The 20,111-nt window shown below is 35.2% G+C and overlaps 1 protein-coding gene and 1 pseudogene across 1 annotated transcript; both read left to right on the plus strand.

The window, feature by feature from the left end:
- Window positions 1–9,747: 9,747 nt before the first annotated feature.
- LOC129892734 (uncharacterized) lies at window positions 9,748–14,193 on the plus strand (annotated as a pseudogene).
- A 1,268-nt stretch (window positions 14,194–15,461) lies between these two features.
- Window positions 15,462–19,724, plus strand: LOC129892736 (uncharacterized). The gene is made up of 3 exons (XM_055968299.1): window positions 15,462–15,606; window positions 18,098–18,490; window positions 19,036–19,724. Exons 1-3 carry the CDS (start codon window positions 15,462–15,464, stop codon window positions 19,722–19,724), a joined length of 1,227 nt encoding a protein of 408 aa, XP_055824274.1.
- The last annotated feature ends 387 nt before the right edge of the window (window positions 19,725–20,111 follow it).

Below are 20,111 nucleotides of genomic sequence, written 5' to 3' on the forward strand. Positions count from 1 at the left end.
TCTGTATCCCTTTTTGATGCAGATACTAGTCGGGGTACCTTATGTGGCAGTTGATAATCTGGCGGATTGTGTATTCTCAGATTAGTGGTGAGGTCCCAGAATTTGGATCGTCACTAGTCTATCCTTATTTTTCAGTCTTTTGTATCATTCAGAGACTTATGTTGTATCTTCGGATTCGAACCTTGTATTAGATGCTCTTTATACTTATGACACCAGGTTTTGGGATAATTTTCTCTTTATTGTTTTTCTTTTTATTTAAATTGTGGCATCACTTTCCCCTTTGGGAGTCTGGTATGAGTTTTATTTTTAGGGTTACACATCAGATTGGGTTTTGAGATGTGTGCCATCATGACCTCGATTTTTGGGCTGTGACACCTAATCATCAACTTCAAACTCAAGCTCTCTTATCCTCACATCCGAATAGGACTTTTATCGGCTTTGGACAGTTTTCAACCTTTCTCTAATGAGTCAACTTTTTTGATAACCTCACAAACCAACTTAGGCCCTATCAAAGAAACCTCACCAACCTCGAACCATCCAATAGAAGAGCTACACCTTCTACCATATAAGGCCTCAAATGAAGCCATTTGGATACTCGAATGATAATTGTTATTATAGACAAACTCAATCAATGGAAAATGGTCATTTCAATTGCCTTTGAAGTTGATTACACAAGCTCTCAACATATCCTCCAAGGTATGAATAGTCTGTTCGGCTTGATCATCGGTCTGAGGTGCAAAGTTGTACTAAGCTTGACTTGAGTATCAAGATTTTTTTGAACTGACCTCCAAAACTAGATATAAATTGAGTACCTCTGTCCAAAATAATAGACAACAAAATTTTATGCAACTTCACCAACTCTCGAATGTAAAGTCTAGCATAATCTTTGGCTGAATAGAAATTTTTAGTGGAAAGAAAATATGTCGACTTTGTCATTCGATCAACAACAACCCAAATTAAATCATGTCGCCTGCGAGTATGAGGAAAACCTGTAATGAAGTCCACATTCAAGTATTTCCACTTTCAAGTAGGAATCTTAATGTCCTGAGCTAAATCTCCCAATTTTTTATGCTCAACCTTAACTTATTGATAATTTGGACACTTAGCCACAAACTACGCAATATCAATCTTTATTCCATTCCACCAATGTACTTTTCTCAAAGCACGATACATCTTTGTAGAGCTCGAATGAATAGAATACCGCAAACTATGGTATTCAAACAATATTATCTCCCTCAAGCCATCAACATTAGGGACACATAATCGACCTTGATATTGAAGTATACCATATCCCCCTTGGGAGAAAGCCTCAATGGGTTTTTCAAACAACTATTTTCTTTAACCCAACCAAAGTTGGATCATTCTCTTGCTTTTCCTTCACATCCACCATAAGAGACGATTTGGAACCATTTTGCACAACAACACCACCATCCTTGGAATCAACTAAGCGAGCACCCAATCAAGCTAGTCTATGAACATCAGAAACTAACTTTTTATTTTCATCCTTAATATAGGCAATACTATTCATGGATAACCTACTAAGAGCATCAGCAACCATATTTGCCTTTTTCGGATCATACAACACACTCATGTCATAATTATTCAACAACTCAAGCCATCTCATTTGTCGAAGGATCAAATCTTTTTGGTTGAAAATATATTGCAATTTCTTATGATTGGTGAACACATCAACATGGACACTATAGAGATAATGTCTCCAAAGCTTTAAAGCAAACATGACTGCCATCCAAGTGGTGAGTCAGATAGTTCTTTTCATGCACCTTAAATTGCCTCGAAGCATAGGCTATCACCTTACCATTTCACATTAAAATACAACCAAGTCCAATTATGGAGGCATCACAATACAACACAAACCATTGGACCCTTCTGATAAAGTCAACATCGGAGTGAAAGTAAGTCGATCTTTTAACTCTTGAAAGCTTTTCTCACATACCTCGAACCATTGAAATCTTACCTTCTTCTAAGTCAAAGTAGTCAAGGTCGATGCAATGAAAAAAAACCCTTTCATAAACCATTTATAATAGCTGGCTAAGCCCAAGAAACTTCGAATGTCAGAAGGAAATAAAGTTATAGGCCAATTTTTAATCATCTTGGTCTTCTTAGGATTAACTTGGATACCATCACTGGAGACAATATGGCCTAGGAATGCAACCGACCTCAATAAAAACTCACATTTTCTAAACTTAGCAAATAATTGACGATCCTTAAGAATTTACAAGACAATCCTTAAATGATTGGCATGCTTATCCTCACTGCGAGAATAGACCAAAATATTATCAATGAACACAATAACGAACATATCCAAATATTACTTGAACACCCTATTCATCAAATTCATAAAAGTTTTAGAAGTATTTGTTAATCCAAAAGACATAATCAAAAATTCAAAGTGACTATACCGAGTTCTAAAAGTCATCTTCGAAATGTCACATTCCCTCACTCGAAGTTGATGATAACACGATCGAAGATCGATCTTTGAGAAATAACTAGCTCATTGAAGTTGATCAAATAAGTCATCAATCCTTGGGATGGGATACTTATTCTTGATTATGACGTTGTTCAATTATCGATAATCAATACAAATATGAAGAGAACCAATCTTTTTTCGAACAAAAAGAATCAGAGCACCCCATGGAGAGATACTCAATCTAATGAAACTCTTATCCAACAAATCCTTTAACTCTTTAAGTTTTACCGGAGCTATTCTATAAATAGGGATAGAGATATGCTGAATATCAGGAAGAAGATCAATATCAGAGTCTATCTCCCTTTCAGAGAGAGGTGGGGAGGATACCCAAAAAATCATTGGAATACACCTCTAGAAACTTATTTACCATCGAAACTAACTCAAGGTAGGGGCTTTGGAATTCGTGTCCCTAACTCGTATAAGATGGTCGATACAACCCTTAGAAATCTTTTTTTGACCTTTAAGGCATGAGATGAATTGACCGTTAAATAACGAAATTGTTACCTTTCCATTCTAAGACTGATTAGGAAATTAAAACTTAACCACTTGAGTTCTATAATCAATAGAAGCATAATATGCAAGAAGCCAATCCATATGAGAATAACACAAAACTGGTTATATCAAGCTATACACGATCAACTGATATAATTTTATAAAAAATTATGACTGGACTATTTCTATAGACGCTTTAGCCAAGACTGAATCACCAGAAATTGAAGGGCAATCCGCCACTTTGTGACCCATTTTCCCACAACAAAAACAAGCATCGATATCAGCTAGGCACTTTCCCATATGACTTTTGCCATACTTTTGACAAGTGGGGATAGAAGATCCACAAGAACCACCTCTTTAAGGTTTAGGGTTACATACCCTATCATTGTTAAACATTTGACCTGAAGCATGGGATGAATTTGGGCTAGAGAAATTTTGTCGAAATTGAGACTTTTCATTCCCATCGGACCTATGAGAAAAATAACTACCCGACCTCGGATGAGAATAACTACCACTATCAGTCCGAGCCCTCTTGGACTATCTAGTCTTCTTCTTGAATTTCACCTGTTCAATCGGTTCACCATGTGTCATTAGCCTTGAATTGTCCATTTCCTTGATCAACATGGCTGTCCTACATTCCTTGACAACCAAATTTGAGACACCCAAAATAAACTTGCTCATAAGAGCTTTAGAGTCGGCAAATATAAATGGAGCATACTTTGACAATTGAATTACGAAGGGAACAAAGCTTAGGGCTCAAAGAAGTCCCCTTATCTTGAGGTGAATGAAATTTAATACATACTCTTTCACGCTCATGTTACCTTGCCTTCGATTGATGAACTCTTGAATCCTAGCCTCCATTAGTTCAAAAGGGAAGAAACGGTCAAGAAATGCATCTTTGAACATTTCTTTATCTAAGGTACCCACATCCTTAGCTCTTTCATTCTTCCATTGTTCGAACCGAATTTAGGCCACACCTTTTAACTAATTTGTGGCTAATTCCAGCCTCTCTACTGGACTAACTCCCATAATATCAATGATCTTGTGTATAACCTCTATGAACTCTTGTAGATATTTATCCACCTTTGAACCATGGAACTCCAGAGGGTTCATCTGAGTGAAGTCACAAACTCGACTAGCCATCGTACCTACATTTGAGTTCACGAGAGTAAATACTTCTCGATTATCTTGTGCTGCCATAGCTTGGACAAACACTAGAAAAGTCACTCGAAACACGGCATGTGTGACTTGCTTGGCTAGAGAATCATTAGGCAATTGTGGAGCTTGTTTCTCCTCATCAAAATTAGCATTAACATTCCTTCAAATGTAAGCTCTTCATGAAGGCATGATTCTTTAATCACAAAGAACCATTGTTAGAAGGAAAACTTAAAGAGTTCAACTCTATCGCACGACTTAAGAATGGTGAAATGAGTGAAGTTTTCTAAATGCCTCATAGCCTCTCATTCATAGATATGGCGCGAACATGTCTAACACTCTAGGACTCTTGAACCGTTTGCTCTAATACTAAGTTTGTCACGATCCAAGCTAGACCCTAAACGTGACACAATGAATAGAATCCTAAGAGACTCTAACCAAACCTCTTAGCATACATAGCAAGACATAAACCATATGAAATCAAAATAGACATAATATGGAAAGTAGTCTCGACATAGAAAACTCAAAATAAAGAGAATTCAAATATAATAGTCAACATGAATGAAATATAATTTTAAAGTCTAGACATGCCTCTACTAAATTAGATGGGGGCATAGGACAAACCCTAGCTCACCCAAACGGTGAAAGTAAAATAGCATGAACATAAAAGAAAGTCATAGTGGTTATACCCATGAAATATGAGGACTTACCAACAATTTGCAAATCCAAGTACAGAATAAAAAACTATCCATATGGAGGAACGGGAGTATCGTGACCTATATTATGAGACAATGTAGGCAAAAATATGTGTTAGTACATGAAATATTTAAGTATGTGAGAAATATGCATAACATGAATAGATAGAAAATTAAGCATAAACATGTGATGCATGACCAAATAATTTGAAAAGAGTGAAGTAAAACATGAAATATATGATAAGGTCATTGCATCATAAAACATCATTTAAGGACTTATAAAAAAATACAGTCATTTCTTGGATATGGACCGTAATCGATACTAAAATTATGTGAGTTATAATATCAAGTCCGACGTAAATCCTACACCAAAAGAGGAGAGACTACTTGCCAAGGTAAACTTCGTATCATAACATCATGACCTATATGTTGATCCACTAGGTAAGTCAGTTAAGACAACCTATGGGGCAACATAGTTTAAAACTAGAGATTTGGAGAAGTAAGATGAATGGAATTTATAGCTCCAAAATCATACCAGTATCTAATTTCCTGTGGAGATGTATGCTACTAGATATTTCCTTACCAAACCTCCACCTCAAAGTCCTCTCGGTGTTAAGTCAAATACCAATGGAATAGGTAAAACATATCATAAGGAAAGACACTTATCACATATCAATCCACATTCATAAAATATCATAAGAGTAGCTCCTTGAATTATGATTTCATAACTTTTTCCATATAGATACTTACCTTTCTAAGCATCTAAATCATGATTACATTCATATTGTGAGAAAACCCTTCATAATTTATTCATTCATGGTTGAAAACATACTTGAATCATCATTCATAGCTTTTTGTAAATCATTCGTACATTCTTCATAAAATTCATGATCATAATTTCATAGTTCAAAATGAAAATCATTGACATAATGCATGGGTCCATGTGAAAATAATTTAAAATCACGTATCATAGTAAATTCATGCATAATGTAGTAGAATAAAATTAATTGAAAAAGACCCACGAAGAATTGACATGAAAACCTCATTGAATTGGGTGGAAATAACTTTTGAGAATTGAGTTCTTTTGGGACCCAATTGATGAATGAAATCTATTGGTGAATTTCTACATAATGGGTAATCAAAGCCCTAATGCAATGGATATTGTACTTGACTTGAAGCTTGAACCCTAACTTGACTTGAAGAAGAAGCTTTAGAGAGATGATTTTAATTGGGAGACACTACAAGAAAAAGTCTTAGTTATGACCAATATTTAGGGACGGGCTAATAATCTTGTCTCTTAAAGTATATCTATTGGGACGAGATTATATTGTGGTCCTTCTTTGTATATTCTATTACAAAAGTATTAAATCTGATCACGAAAATACTAACTAGTCCCAAATTGTAATATAAGGTCTTTGAGCGGGAGATATTTCCACCAAATGTTAAAAAATTATTTTAACAAAAAATTAGGTGCCAAACTTTTTATATTGAGAGTGAAAAACCGCTGTGTCTTCTCAAAACAGAGCGTGCTATCGTCGCAATATTGCCCTTGTCTCTCTTCTACGTCGCCATCGCCTGGCGCAATAGTATTGCCCGTAGAAACTTTCTGCCGTAATATCAACGTTGCCACTCTATTTTCATCGTAGCTCTGCCCTTAAATCAAAGTAGGTGCCATTTTTTCTCTGCTGAAGATAAAATTTCATAACAGTTGCAAACTTACAGGCTAGTTCCTCTACCCATTGAGTTGCTCTGTTTGTTCCATAAGTTGTTTTGATGACGTTTTTTTTCTTGTTTATTGAAGTTACTCTTCTTTTTCCTCCTTTTTTCTAACATTAAATAGGTTACTGATTTCATAATCTTGTCTTCTTTTTTTTTTTTTACAATCACTGAAAGATTATTGGGTTAAGATTTCTAATAGATAATCTGATTTCATAATCTTGTATGAAGATTCATATTTCATAAACAGTTATTAGCTGATATTTATGTCATGATAGTCTTGATGGTTGAGCTTTAATTTCCGAGCAGATCCTAGGCATGTTTTTATTTTAGGACTGAATAGGATGTCTTCCTAAATTTACTTGACATTGATTAGTTCTTTAAATTCGGAAACTCGTGGTGAAACACCTGACATTTGGTGAAGCCTACCTGCAACATTAGATTCCGCCATCTAGTGCAACTGCCCGTTTAACTGGCACTAGTACTATGGAGTTCTACTAGTAATTCATTGCCAAAATCTACAAATTCTGCTTAGCAATGAAATTAATTAATAGAAACCTTTAAGGGTTGTCTTATCTATAGAAAATCTGGTTCATAAATGTATGTCTGGTATGAACCCTAAGGAGTGAACTAGTAATTTAGACTTAGATTATTGACTTTGGGAATCAAAATTAGGAATTTCATTAGATGTGACATTAGATGAATTTTCTCATCTGCTTAAGCCTGGGTGAGTAGAGGTATCCATGCCTGTATTGGTGGGAGGTAACGATACCCATTCAATTACTCGATGTGCACGTAAGCTCACATGGACACCAAATCCAAGTCTTGTAGGTGCTAGTCCAAATTTCTTTTTTTGAGCCAAATAAGGACTAGTCCTATTATTCCGATTGAAACTTTTATTTAACATCTGAAAAGCTTTCGACTAAACTGTAATTCCTCTTCTTCATGTTCAAATTTATATAAATGTACTGTTTAACTCTAGTTACTGTGATTTACTTAGGAAATTGTAATGTTTTGAAATTTGGACATATAAACAATGTAATATATAAATAATGATTCTGCTACTCAAAGGCAAGAGTGATATTATTTATTAAGATTAGCAATTTCTAATTTTCTTGGTTCTTTCATTCTGCATTACTTTGAGGTAGCGAGTTACTCATTTTGAACTATTAGGAAACGCGAGTAAATCATCCTGAACTATTGAAAAAAACCACAACGATTTGCCTACTGATATTTTTACATGAAGTAATTCCCTATAGTTTCCAGAAACCTGCCTGAAGTGATCATCTGTTACATTGGTATCCAAGTTTCCAACGAAATAGTCATATTAGAGTCATCTTATTGAGTTCTAGTACATTGATATGAAGCTTGCATCTGTTCATCAGCATTCTTCTTAATAGCTTCAGGACCAATGCACAGCCTAGTGTAGCAAATCTTTCCATTCATCTTTATCATTGCATGTAAGTGCTCACTCTCATCTCCAAATCTAACAAACGTGTAGTCCTTTGTGTGTCCTGTAGCCCTATATTTTACAGCCTTAGCACTTTGATTAAGGGATAATTGGCCCCGATTGTCTCCTCAAATATGTAACATGTGATATCACCTGCCAAATATTTGACAAATATAGTGTATTCATGAGTATTATCTGAACGTTTTTCACCCGAACAAAGTGATGTCCAGTTAAGCCTAAACCTTTGCTCAATATTAGGCATTAAGGTAGCATTGTATGCTTGTAGATTCATTACCACAACCGAATGACTATTAAACTCTAGTTATGTACTTCACTTTTATGGTTCCTTCTCTCATAGCGACCTTCGGTGCTATTTGTAAACTAATATTTCATATAGAGTGCATATCGAATTTAAAAAAGCTAATTATTTCATGAATAACATATTCTTCAAACAATTAAAATGATTAGTATTAAGGATCAAAAATCAGCCAAGCAGGTCTTTTTCTTTTGGTTCTTACCGAGGAAATTTTCCATCTATCCATATTAAAAAGTCCGTTGATTTATTTTGGGAGTATGTTGAAGTTAGTGTATATGCAGACTTGGTTTCAATTATGTCAATATATCAGGCACTTTGTTAGCTTCAGCATATATAGTAGTGGCTTGTAATCATGTATTGGTTCAACCTCGGCCTAGTTACTAGTGCCATCTCCCAAAGGTTCTGAGAATTCCATGATGAATCTATCTGTGTGCATTGTAACAAGTTGTGTGGATCTTATTATTTTTGTTATCCTTTATTTTTTTAAATCTAATTTGTATGTACTTTTCAAGGTTATGGCTCCTAGTAAGCCATGATTGTAACTGGTTGATAATCGGCTGGATGAAACCTACTTAGTTGGTGTTCAAAACTTTTTGGATTATGCTTTTCGAAAAATAGGAGAAGAATATGAAATTCGATGTCCATGTGTCAAATGTTGCAATACAACTTTAGGAACTTGTAAAACAATTGAGTCACATTTGCTAGTATATGGAACAATTCAAAATTATACTTTTTGGTATCACCATGGAGAATGTTTTGGTGAGCCATTTTCAGAATCTGAATCTGTATATGAAGATGAAGATGGTGATACAGTAGAAGAATGTGAGAGTGAGGATGAAGTTGAAGAAATGTTGAGAGATTTATAACCTAATCAAGATGGAGGAACTACACACACTGATTGTGACGATTTACTTGAGGAGGAACCAAATGTTGAAGCAAAAAAATTTGCAACCTAGTGAAGGATTTAGAGCTGCCACTGTACGAAAAATTCAAAAGCTTCAAAGCTTTCCTCTTTGATTATATTGCTTCACATCAAAAGTATGCGTCGTTGGAGTAATGCATCATTTACAATGTTATTGAAAATGTTGAAAGAGGAGTTGTTGCCTGATGGAGCCAATTTCCCAAACTCTTATTAAGAGGCGAAGAAGCTAATTCAAGAACTCGGGCTTTTTTACAACAGAATTGATGCTTGTACAAATGATTGCATGTTATACCTGAAGGAAGATAGCCTACTCGATTCTTGCCAAATTTGTGGGGCATCCAGATGGAAAATAGATATACATAGCGGGGAAAGAAGGAATAAAAAAGGCAAAAAGATAGCATCAAAGAGTTTACGCTATTTTCCTTTAAATCCTAGACTTCAGAGGTTGTTTATGTCTACAAAGACATTTACTCTTATTACATGGCAAAAGCATAAAAGAGTTGATGATGGATAATGAGGCACCCAACTAATTTCGTGGCATGGAAATCATTTGACGAACTTCATCCTTCATTTGTGATCGAGCTTTGTAATCTTCTACTTGGAATTGCTAGTGGTAGATTTCAACCATTTCAAAATTCAAAAACCTCACATAATATTTGGCCTGTGGTTCTTATTCCTTATAATTTACCACCATGGTTGTGTATGAAACCAGAAAATTTTATCTTGTCAATGCTTATTCCTGGTCCAAATGGTCCAGGAGATGCAATTGATACATATCTTCAGCCTTTAATAGAATTGAAGAAATTATGGGAAGTTGGTATTAAGACCTATGATGCATCAGCTAGACAGAATTTTAAGTTGCATGCTACTATGTTATGGACCATCAATGGCTTTCCAACATATGAAAATTTATCTAGATGGAGCACTAAAGAAAAATTGGCATGTCAGTGTTGCAATAAAGACACTTCCTCAACTCGATTGGCAAATAGTAAGAAGCAGTGTTTTATGGGTTATCGACATTACCTTCCTCATAATCACAAATGGAGGAATGAGAAGGAGTTATTTGATGGTACATAGGAGAAAAGGCTCCCACCAAAAATGCATTTCGGTATTGAGATACTTAATCAAGTGCAAGATCTTTAAGGGCTACAGTTATCAAAGGATCCAAAGAAAAGGAAGAAGATATCACATGAAATTCGAGAGGATAATTGGAACAAAAAGTATCTTTTTTGAACTTCCATATTGGAAGTGTCTTTTATTGCGACATAATTTGAATGTTATGCATATTGAAAAAAATATATGCGATAACATTATAGGGACAATCATGAATGTCAAAGGAAAGACCAAGGACACAATTAAAACTCGACTAGACTTGTAAAAAATGAACATTAGGCTGGAATTACACCCCATTCAAAAGGGGAAGAAAATTGAAATTCCAACTACATGTTACACAGTCTCCTGAACATTAGCACAAATTATGTCTTTTTTAAAAAAAAATCTAAAGGTTCCTGATGGATTTTCATATAATATTTCTCAATGTGTGAACCTGAAAGACCACAAGATATCTGAAGCCAGGAGCGGAAGGAGGGACTTGAACCCTCAACCTCAGCCTTGGCAAGGCTATGCTCTACCATTAAGCTATTAGTCAACTAAGTAGGGCCTGAGGCCCCCTGCGAACCCCTAAATCTGAGGAGCTTGAAAAGTCATGATTGTCATGTTCTTCTACAACATCTACTCCCACTTGTACTTCATGGTATGTTGTCAAAAGAAGTGTGTGAACCACTTATTAAGTTATCTTTATTTTTTAGTGTGCTTGTATCGAAGGAGTTGAGAATTGATAACTTGAAACTCATTGAAGCTTCAAATTCCCATAACATTTTGCAAGTTAGAAAAGGTCTTCCCTCCTTCATTTTTTGATGTCATGGTTCACTTACCTGTTCATTTAGCTATTGAAGCTAAGATTGCTGGACCGATTCATTATCGATGAATGTACCCCGTGGAACGATGGTTATATTTTTTGAAATCTCTCATTGGTAATAGGGCATGTTCTGAAGGTTTTATTGCAGAGGGCTATATTGTAAATGAATGTATGACCTTATGTTCAAGGTATCTGCATAGAATTGACACAAAATTCAATCAGCCTAAACAAAATTATGATGGGGGTTTAAGACAATCTACTGGAGGCTTATCTACGTTTTGTCAACCTGGAAAAACTCTGGGAGCTAAAACTCCATTTGAGCTTGAAGCAAATGAGTTAGAACAAGCACATATATACATACTAAAGAATTGTGATAAAGTCTTATCATATCTCGAGTATGGAGATTTGTTTCATATCATCTCATTATTATTGTTTTCTTTAGGGTATTTTTTTCTATATGAGATTTATGGTTCACTTCAATTTTCTAGAGAGTTTGCACAAACTCATAAGAATGATCGACACTTGTTGGATGCAGAATGAAACCGTCAATTTATTGAATTATTTAAAAATAGGGTGAGTAATACATAAATATTAAATTTGATATTTTAATGCTGTAATAGTAATTCTAAAGTATTCAACATAATCTTGATGATAGGTTTCAGAATTGCATAAAGGAGATGATAGTCGTATCATTGAAGATCTGCTCTCACTTTTACGTGGTCCTACCCAATATTCGTCGCGTTCTAATGGTTACATTGTTAATGGATATAGATTTCATGTAGAAGATTATGATAAAAAGTTAAGAACTAAAAATTGTAGTGTTGTTGTATTGAGTGAGAATGATAAAGATAGTGAGAACCTTGATTACTATGGAGTTTTAATTGATGTGATTGGATTGCAATTTGCAATGGATAGAAAAGTGATTTTATTTCGATGTAATTGATTTAATGTGTATGAGATGGAAGCTTTCAACAAGAGTGTTCTTTATGCTTATCAAAAAGTGCAAACTACTTCTAAAAAATCAGGATCGAATTCTCCCATGTCTTCTAGTCAAGAAATGCAAACAATGGATAAATTGGTACTTCATAATGTGAATATGCAAACCAATATATCATTGCCTCATCTATTGATCAAGTTATGAAACACTCTCAAACAACTAAAAAAGGTATGATATTTTGAATTCATAACTTGTAAAACTGAACTTTATTGTTATATTTTTTACCAAATTATGCAACTGTAGGTTCATCTAATTCTAGAAAGAAAAAAAGAGTTCGAGGGAGCAACAAGTGCAAAGAAGTTGCTTCGCTTGAAAACGGACAAAAGATGAAAGTACCCTTTACAATAATCGAACGGTTGGAACAAATAGCAAACTGTTTTTGCAGCATTTGGGAAAAATTGTTTGTGACCGGAATATTTGTCTGTTGAGAGTATCATCATGGAATGATATTAAGCAAGAAAAGTTGGATCACATGTGGGCTGCCGTTGAGGTAATAAATGTACACTTGATTCAAATCTTTCATTAAATGAAATTTCACATCGTTTTACAAATAGCTCGCGCTTTAGATTTGACAAGTTTCACATCCTTTTTATATGCTACTGAAATTTTGTTTTCCTGATACATCAAATTTGTTACATCAGACAAACTTTTAACACTGATTTTGAATATAATACGGCTTCAAAAGAGAATTCTCTGTTCTCTAAACAATTCTTCTATTAAAGCCAAGTTCAAAATATTTTATTTTAGTTGGATTCATGGAACTACTCCTCTTGTTGACTTTGATCTATATCACATGATCCAGCGCTGTAGATTGTCACATGATAGGTGATGAACCAAGAATCGTGAAGGAAAAAAAAGAATTGCTTTTGCTTAAAAGTTAAATGAGGAGTCTGATCCTTCTCTACATAACCCACCAGTTGATCTCAGCTAAAAAGGCGAGAAAAGTACTTCTTAATCTTACATAGTCCACAACCTAATAAACTTAGGTAACGAAACTTTCCTTTCTTTTTATCTTCTTTGCTATAGAGAAGCTCTGCTTATCCTACTAGAAGCAGAGCTCTTTTTAATATTGTTGTCCATTCTTGGTATTTCTTTCTTGGTAATAACTCAACACATGTTTCAATTATTATAGAATAAATTTGAGAGTGTTGACATGAATGATTATTGTGATCATATATTGGTATGGATGAATGAGTTATGACATAAATGGAGAGGATACTGGCATCTTAAATATGTGAAGGATAAGTCAATCCAACTGTCTCTTAAAGTTATACCAAGGGGAGTAGAAAAAAAATGGGAATGATTAGTAAATGAACATTTTATTTCTGAAAGTTTTCAGGTATGATTCTGAAAGAAACATGAGATCCCAGATGTTTTCATAATTTTATTATAATTATTTTAATTAAGCTTATTGTTTCACAAATACAGGCAAGAGGCAGCAGGAATTGAATAAACCAAGTTAAGTTGAAGATGTTTCATCATATTGGTAGCAAGCCTATTCGAGAGATTATTTATCAAAAGGTATTATCATAAAATTATTTTTCTAAATGAAATACTTATGAGGTATGTGTTATTTGACATGTTTGATTTTGACGTAAAGGGCGAAAAAGATGGCAATCCACCAGATTTGGCGACTATTTTCTTTGAGACGCATAAGAATGATAACAAGCTTGTTGAACCTGAAGCAATTGAAAAGCATCTGCGTTTGGTAAATTGAATATGTTAATTACTTTAAATTGTTATATGTTTTGATAGAAAATGTTCTTTTATAATGTAGGCTCAACTCGAAGTAATGGTTCAAGCTGATCCATCTATGCCTAGCATAGAGATTGTTGAAAAATGTTGTGGACCTCAAACTTGTAGACATGTATTTGGATTTGGGGGTGGAGTAAAGGTGAAAGACTTAAAAGGTGTAACAACTTCTAAGGCTGAATTATTGTCTGCGCTACGTTCAACTCGAGAGGATAACAAATTATTGAATGAGTTCTTCGCTGCTCAACAATCACATGTCCCACCTGTGACATCGTCCGTTTCAACTGAATGACCCAGTATTGTGAAAAAACGCTAAAGCGCTCGCTTTAAGCGTGAAGCAAAGCGAGGCGAGGCACTAGCGCTTCAATACCGTAAAGCGAAGCGATATCAGAAAAGCGTGCGCTTCATTGAAGAAGCGAGAAGCACGCTTCATGTAGAAGCGAGAAAAAAGCTTGCTTATTTGTTAAAAGCGGCACTAGGGTTTATTTTAAAAGAACAAATCTGTAAACTTACAATTAATTATTCCAAGCTGCCGTGACTTTTTTGAGACTTCGTCAGTTCAAACTTCAACCTGGTTAGTTTTTCTTCTCTTCTTCTTCTCTTCTTCTCTTCTTCTCTTTCTCTTTCTATTTTTATTTCTATTCAGCAGTTCTGCCGTCTGCGCAACTGCTGTGATGTTCTTCTCTTTTTCTCTTCATCACTTCTTCTCATCTTCTTTTTCTATTTCTATCCAGCAGTGCATTTCTGCGCAACTGTTGGTATGTTTTGGCCATTTTTTTTTTGATTTGGGTTCTCAGTGGACCTCTGTTTTGTTAAGCTATGCTCTATTTTTTTATATCTGTATCATGATTTTCTTTTTCTCATAAATCATTTTATCATATAATATTAATTAATTTGTTGAGCTGAAAAATTTGATTGAATTTTTTATAGTGATTTTATTACACAAAACAAGGGCTGCTTTATTACACAAAACAAGGGTTGCTTTATTACCCACTGCAGCTGCTTTATTTTTTTTAATACTGCTGCAGCTGTTTTATTAGGCTAGTGGGCTGGTGATATGAAGTGGAGAATGATTATTGGATGTTTAATTAACTGCATAAAGGGAATTTATCAAAAAGTGGAGGCCATAGACCACTTTCATGGCCAATTTTTGACTTAAAACCCACTGCAGCAGGCCAGCCGCTTTATTTTTTTTTTAATTTTTGCTCAGCTGCTCTATTACTGCTTTATTAATTTTGTTGCCATCTGTCAACTGCTCTATAATTATTTTGACAATTTGACTTGTGTAACTGAATTATTATTCTATTTTTTCTTTATAGTAAGTTGTATTTTCTTAATGGCACAAAAAAATGATCCAGCTTGGGCATATGGAATTGCCATGGGAAGTAACACAAAAATCAAATGTATTTTTTGTGATATGACATATAATGGCAGAATATTTCGTCACAAAAAGCATCTTATTGGTGGTTATAAAGATGTTAAAGTGTGTCCAAAGGTCCCGAGTAGTGCGAAGGAAGAAATAAAGGAGTATTTTGCGAAAAAAATGAATTTAAAACTCAAATGAATCCTGAAGCATCCATGGTTAATCTTGTTGATAATGATGAAATGGATGATGAAGTTGAAGTGAATATGCCGATGGGACCTCCCTCAAAAAAGAAACCTTCAACTAGTGAAAGTGGGTCATCCACCGCTAGCAATGTCAAAGGTCCTCTTAATCTCTATTTCTCGCAAAAACCAAATGAAAAAAGAAAAGGTGGACCTATTGATCTTGTAACGCCTTGAAAATTTCCATGTCAAGACCCGAACCATTCTTCATAGCCATATAGGCTTGAAACCGATGACTACTAATTTCATATATGAATTGGGATCAATTCCTAAGTATTTGAAATGTATTATATGTGTTTAGGGGTCATAAGGGACCTCTAACACCAAGCCAAGTCCAAAGAACTTCCACCGGCTAAGTTTTCGTACGAGTCCGGATTGAGGTCAACTTCAAATGACCATATCTCCTAGAATATAACGAATTGGGTGGACCATGACCTATCAAATTAAAGTTCTTTGAGTCTTGTTTCCAACTCCACCAAGTTTGCCTCATTACGAGTTCAGAGTCAAAAGTTATGATCATTTTATGACAAACTATCACTGCAGAAATTTTGGCCTGGCGCTTCAGTGGCGCCCGACGCCACTATAGTGCCCGAAACTAGCCTTAGTAGTTTGGGTGCTGGCGCGGCGCGCCAGCTATTGCGCCAGCAGGGTTTTTAGCTCATTTTCCAGATTGTAAGGTCATTTTAGTCTCTTCTTGTGTTTTAAACCAAAGTGAAGTCCTTTTGGGGACTAAATTGACCCTATCTAAAGATCCTAAACCTTCTAACTCTCTCATTTTCTCACAATTAGACTAAAACACTAAATCCTCTCCTCTCAAAGTTCTCCCAAGGGTTTCAAGAAGAAAACCTAGGGTTCCATTCAAGGTTCTTCAAGTCTCCATTACTCTCAAGTTTGCATTTGGGAATTTGTTCTCCAAGGTATGTGGGTTTTCATCAATGGGTTTTTCCACCCATGGAGCCCAAATATTTTCTCAACTTAGTATACCAATTTTAAATGATGAAATCCTATGGTATTTTACATAATGATTCCAAATGCATAGATTATGGTATATTTTAAGTTATTTACTCCTATTGATATATATGTATATTGACTCCTAATTTCAAGTGATGAGAAATTTTATGGATTTTCATACTACAATTTCAAATGTATAGATTCTTGAATATTTGAAGTTTGTTTGGCTATGTTGACTTATGGTGATCCTTATTTACATGAAAGGGATGGTTTATCAAGGTACTTATATGAAGGTTTGAAAGGTAGTTTTAAAGTGCATATGGTGGGTTGTTTTTAAGATGTTTGATTGGATGCATTCATATCATTCTCATGCATACAAGTATCCTTTAAATGTCTTTGAATGTCTCTTTTTGAAATGAACCCACCTAGTTTCCTATAATAAAGTAAAGTTGAAATGAAGTTTGACTCCAATGAATGTTATGAAGTAAATGTTTACGAAAGGGAGTCTTTATGAAATGATTGATTGATAAAATGGCTTCTTAGCCAAGGAATGGATTCAAAGTGACAGGATAATTCTCACATAGTTGAATCAAATGAAATATTTAATGAGCTATTCCACCGACAATGATTTGATGTCTAAAGTTATACAATGCTTGTGTTATTATGATATTTAAATGTTATTCCGTGGGATTGGCCTAACACCGAATGAAGCATGTAGATAGGGACTCGACCTAAGGGGTCCTTAAGTAAAGTCTCATGATGCATTAACTATGCGCCAACATAGGAGCCCTTGTAGGCTATTTAGGCTAGTGGATCCACAATAAGCCAATAACGTTAAAGTTAAAGAATGCTAAAGTTAACGGAGTTCTACCCGGCAAGTAGTCTCCCCGTGCCAACGTAGGGGGTTATGTTGGATTCCATGTAATAGCTCTCATGGTCTTAAATGTCGGTTAAGGTCACTTCCCCACAAAATAAATGTTTTAAGGTTTCTTATGATGATGTCTAATGCATGCATTCATTATACACATTGCTTATTCATATTCCTCTTATGTTCTTCATTTCATAGCATACTCACATACTTAGTACATTCAAAGTACTAACACATACTTTTGCCTACATGATATCACCATGTAGGGACCGACGTCTCTCCCCGACCTCCTCTATGCGGCTAGCTCAGGTCGATTGAAGATTACTTGTGGTGAGTTTCCATGTTCCGGGAACAACCTCATTTATATTCTAAGCTCGTGTTTTGTAAAACATTAAAACTTTTATGAAGACATTTCTTGATACTATTTTGAGGGTGAGCTGGGGACATGTCTTAGCCCTCGCCAAGTCTATTAGTAGAGGTATGTTGGGTCATGAATGGAAAATGTTGTGAAGTCGCTAAGGTCTATTATTCCACGATATTCCCCTTAGTCCCGATTCCCTTTTTATTTATTTACTTTCCGCTTGTTATTGTATGCCATTACCAATGAAATGCTTAACGAATGCTAAGAGGCTTGGGTGAGGTACCTTCGGGTGTCTCATTCGCTGTGTCACGTCTAGGCCCTAGGCTTGGGTCGTGATAGATCTAGAGGCTTCTAGCAAGATTTTACGGGATCGTGCTATATCTGCTTTTTCTAGGTGGATGCATGATGCAGGATTGCCTTTCAATTGTGTTAACTACACCGAAAGTTTTGGTGAATTCATTGAGTTCGTAGGCCAATATGGCCCTGGAATGAAGCCCCCTACCTATCATGAGGTAAGAGTTACTTGTTTAAAAAAAGAGGTGGAAAAGACAAACAAAATTGTAGAAGATCATAAGGTTCAATGGAAAACGTATGGTTGTTCCATTATGATGGATAAATGGACAGCAAGGAATGGGAAAATGATCATCAATGTTTTGGTGAATTCTCCAAAAGGGAGTGTGTTCCTTGAATCTCATGATGCTAGTAACTCTTCTACTGATTCTAATAAGATGTTTAACTTGTTTGAGAAGACTATGTTGAAAATAGGCAAGGAAAATGTGGTACAAGTTGTGACCGATAACGCAAGTGAGAACAAAAAAGCGGGTGACATGTTGAAGGGAGTATTTTCGCATATTTTCTGGACTCCTTGTACTGCTCATTGTATCAACTTGATGTTTGGTGACATTTTCAAAGAGGCCCCGTATTCTACAGATGAACTTGAATCTTGATATTTATTTTTTTTTATGGGAACAGACCCTACACGAGGCTCCCACCTCTCGTGCACAGTCAGGGGTTGAGCAACACCCCCAAGCCTTAACATAAATAATCAAAATAAAATACAAGGAGGGGGACATAAACCTTACCTCCGATCCTATGGTGGTTCATAAGTCGGCTAACCTATTAAGGTCGGCTAACTCATCCCCGATACAAAAAAGAGACTAACTATAACTAGAAAGCATTAAACCTGTGAGAGGACTCCTCTCGGTACAAATCAACTAAGAAAGCATAAAGAACATTAAATATCAAGATTCATGATTCATAAAGGGGTTCATGAATCTTGATATTTAATGTTCTTTTTTAATCTTTATGTTAGTTTTCTTACTTATTAACTATTAATTTTTTTTGAATAGTTTTTGGTAAGGCTGTTAAGATACATTCTTATATCAGTCAAAGGGCACTGTTGTTGAATATGATGAGGAGATACACAAAGCAAAGAAACTTGGTAAAACCTGCTAAGACAAGATTCGCAACAACTTTTTTGACATTGCATAGTTTTTATATGCAAAAGAAAAATTTGAGAACCTTGTTTATGTCCACTGAATGGAATGAGAGTGTCTATGCAAAGGAAACTCTTGGGAAAGAAGTTGCGAGACACATCATCAGTCCATATTTTTGGAATGACACTGTTCAAGCACTTAGAGTTGGTGGTCCTTTAATTAATGTACTTCGTATGGTGGATGGGGAGAAAAAACTACCAATGGGCTACATTTATGAAGTCATGGATAGGGCCAAAGAAAGTATTGAAAAGGCATTCAATTATGATGACAGAAAATATATGAATGTTTTCAAAATCATTGATGCAAGGTGGACGGATCAACTTCATCAACCTTTACATGCAGCTGGACATATTTTGAACCCGAGGCTCTATTATAAAAACAATGAGATGAAGACTTTAACTGAAGAAGTATGGTTGGGATATCATGCATGTGTTGAGAGGATGATCCTAGATAAAACTTTGCAAGACAAAATAGGGGATGAGCTTGGTGTGTACATGAAAGCTGATGGGCTACTTGAAATTGAGTCGGCCATTAGAGCTTGAACCTTAAGGTCACCAGGTGAGCATTTCAACATTTAACTATTAGAGCTTTAACTTTTAAGTTATTACATATTAACTTTTAAAATAATTCTTCTACAGTTGAATGGTGGATGCAATATGGTCATAATGTCCCAAACTTGCAATAATTTGCTATTAGAGTGCAAAGTTTAACTTGTAGCTCATCCGGTTGCGAGATAAATTGGAGCGTGTATGAACATGTGAGAACCTATATTACGTTATTACTAAATTAAATGGTATCTTAGTTGTCCAAATTCCTCCCATTAATTACTTTCTACATATTCTATGCAGATTCATACAAAAAAGAGAAACAGACTTGAGTTAAAACGCCTGAACCCTTGTTGATGGCACTTCAAGAGTTTGAGGATCTTG

This window comes from Solanum dulcamara, chromosome 6, assembly GCF_947179165.1.
Source record: "Solanum dulcamara chromosome 6, daSolDulc1.2, whole genome shotgun sequence".
Taxonomy (NCBI): Eukaryota; Viridiplantae; Streptophyta; class Magnoliopsida; order Solanales; family Solanaceae; genus Solanum; species Solanum dulcamara.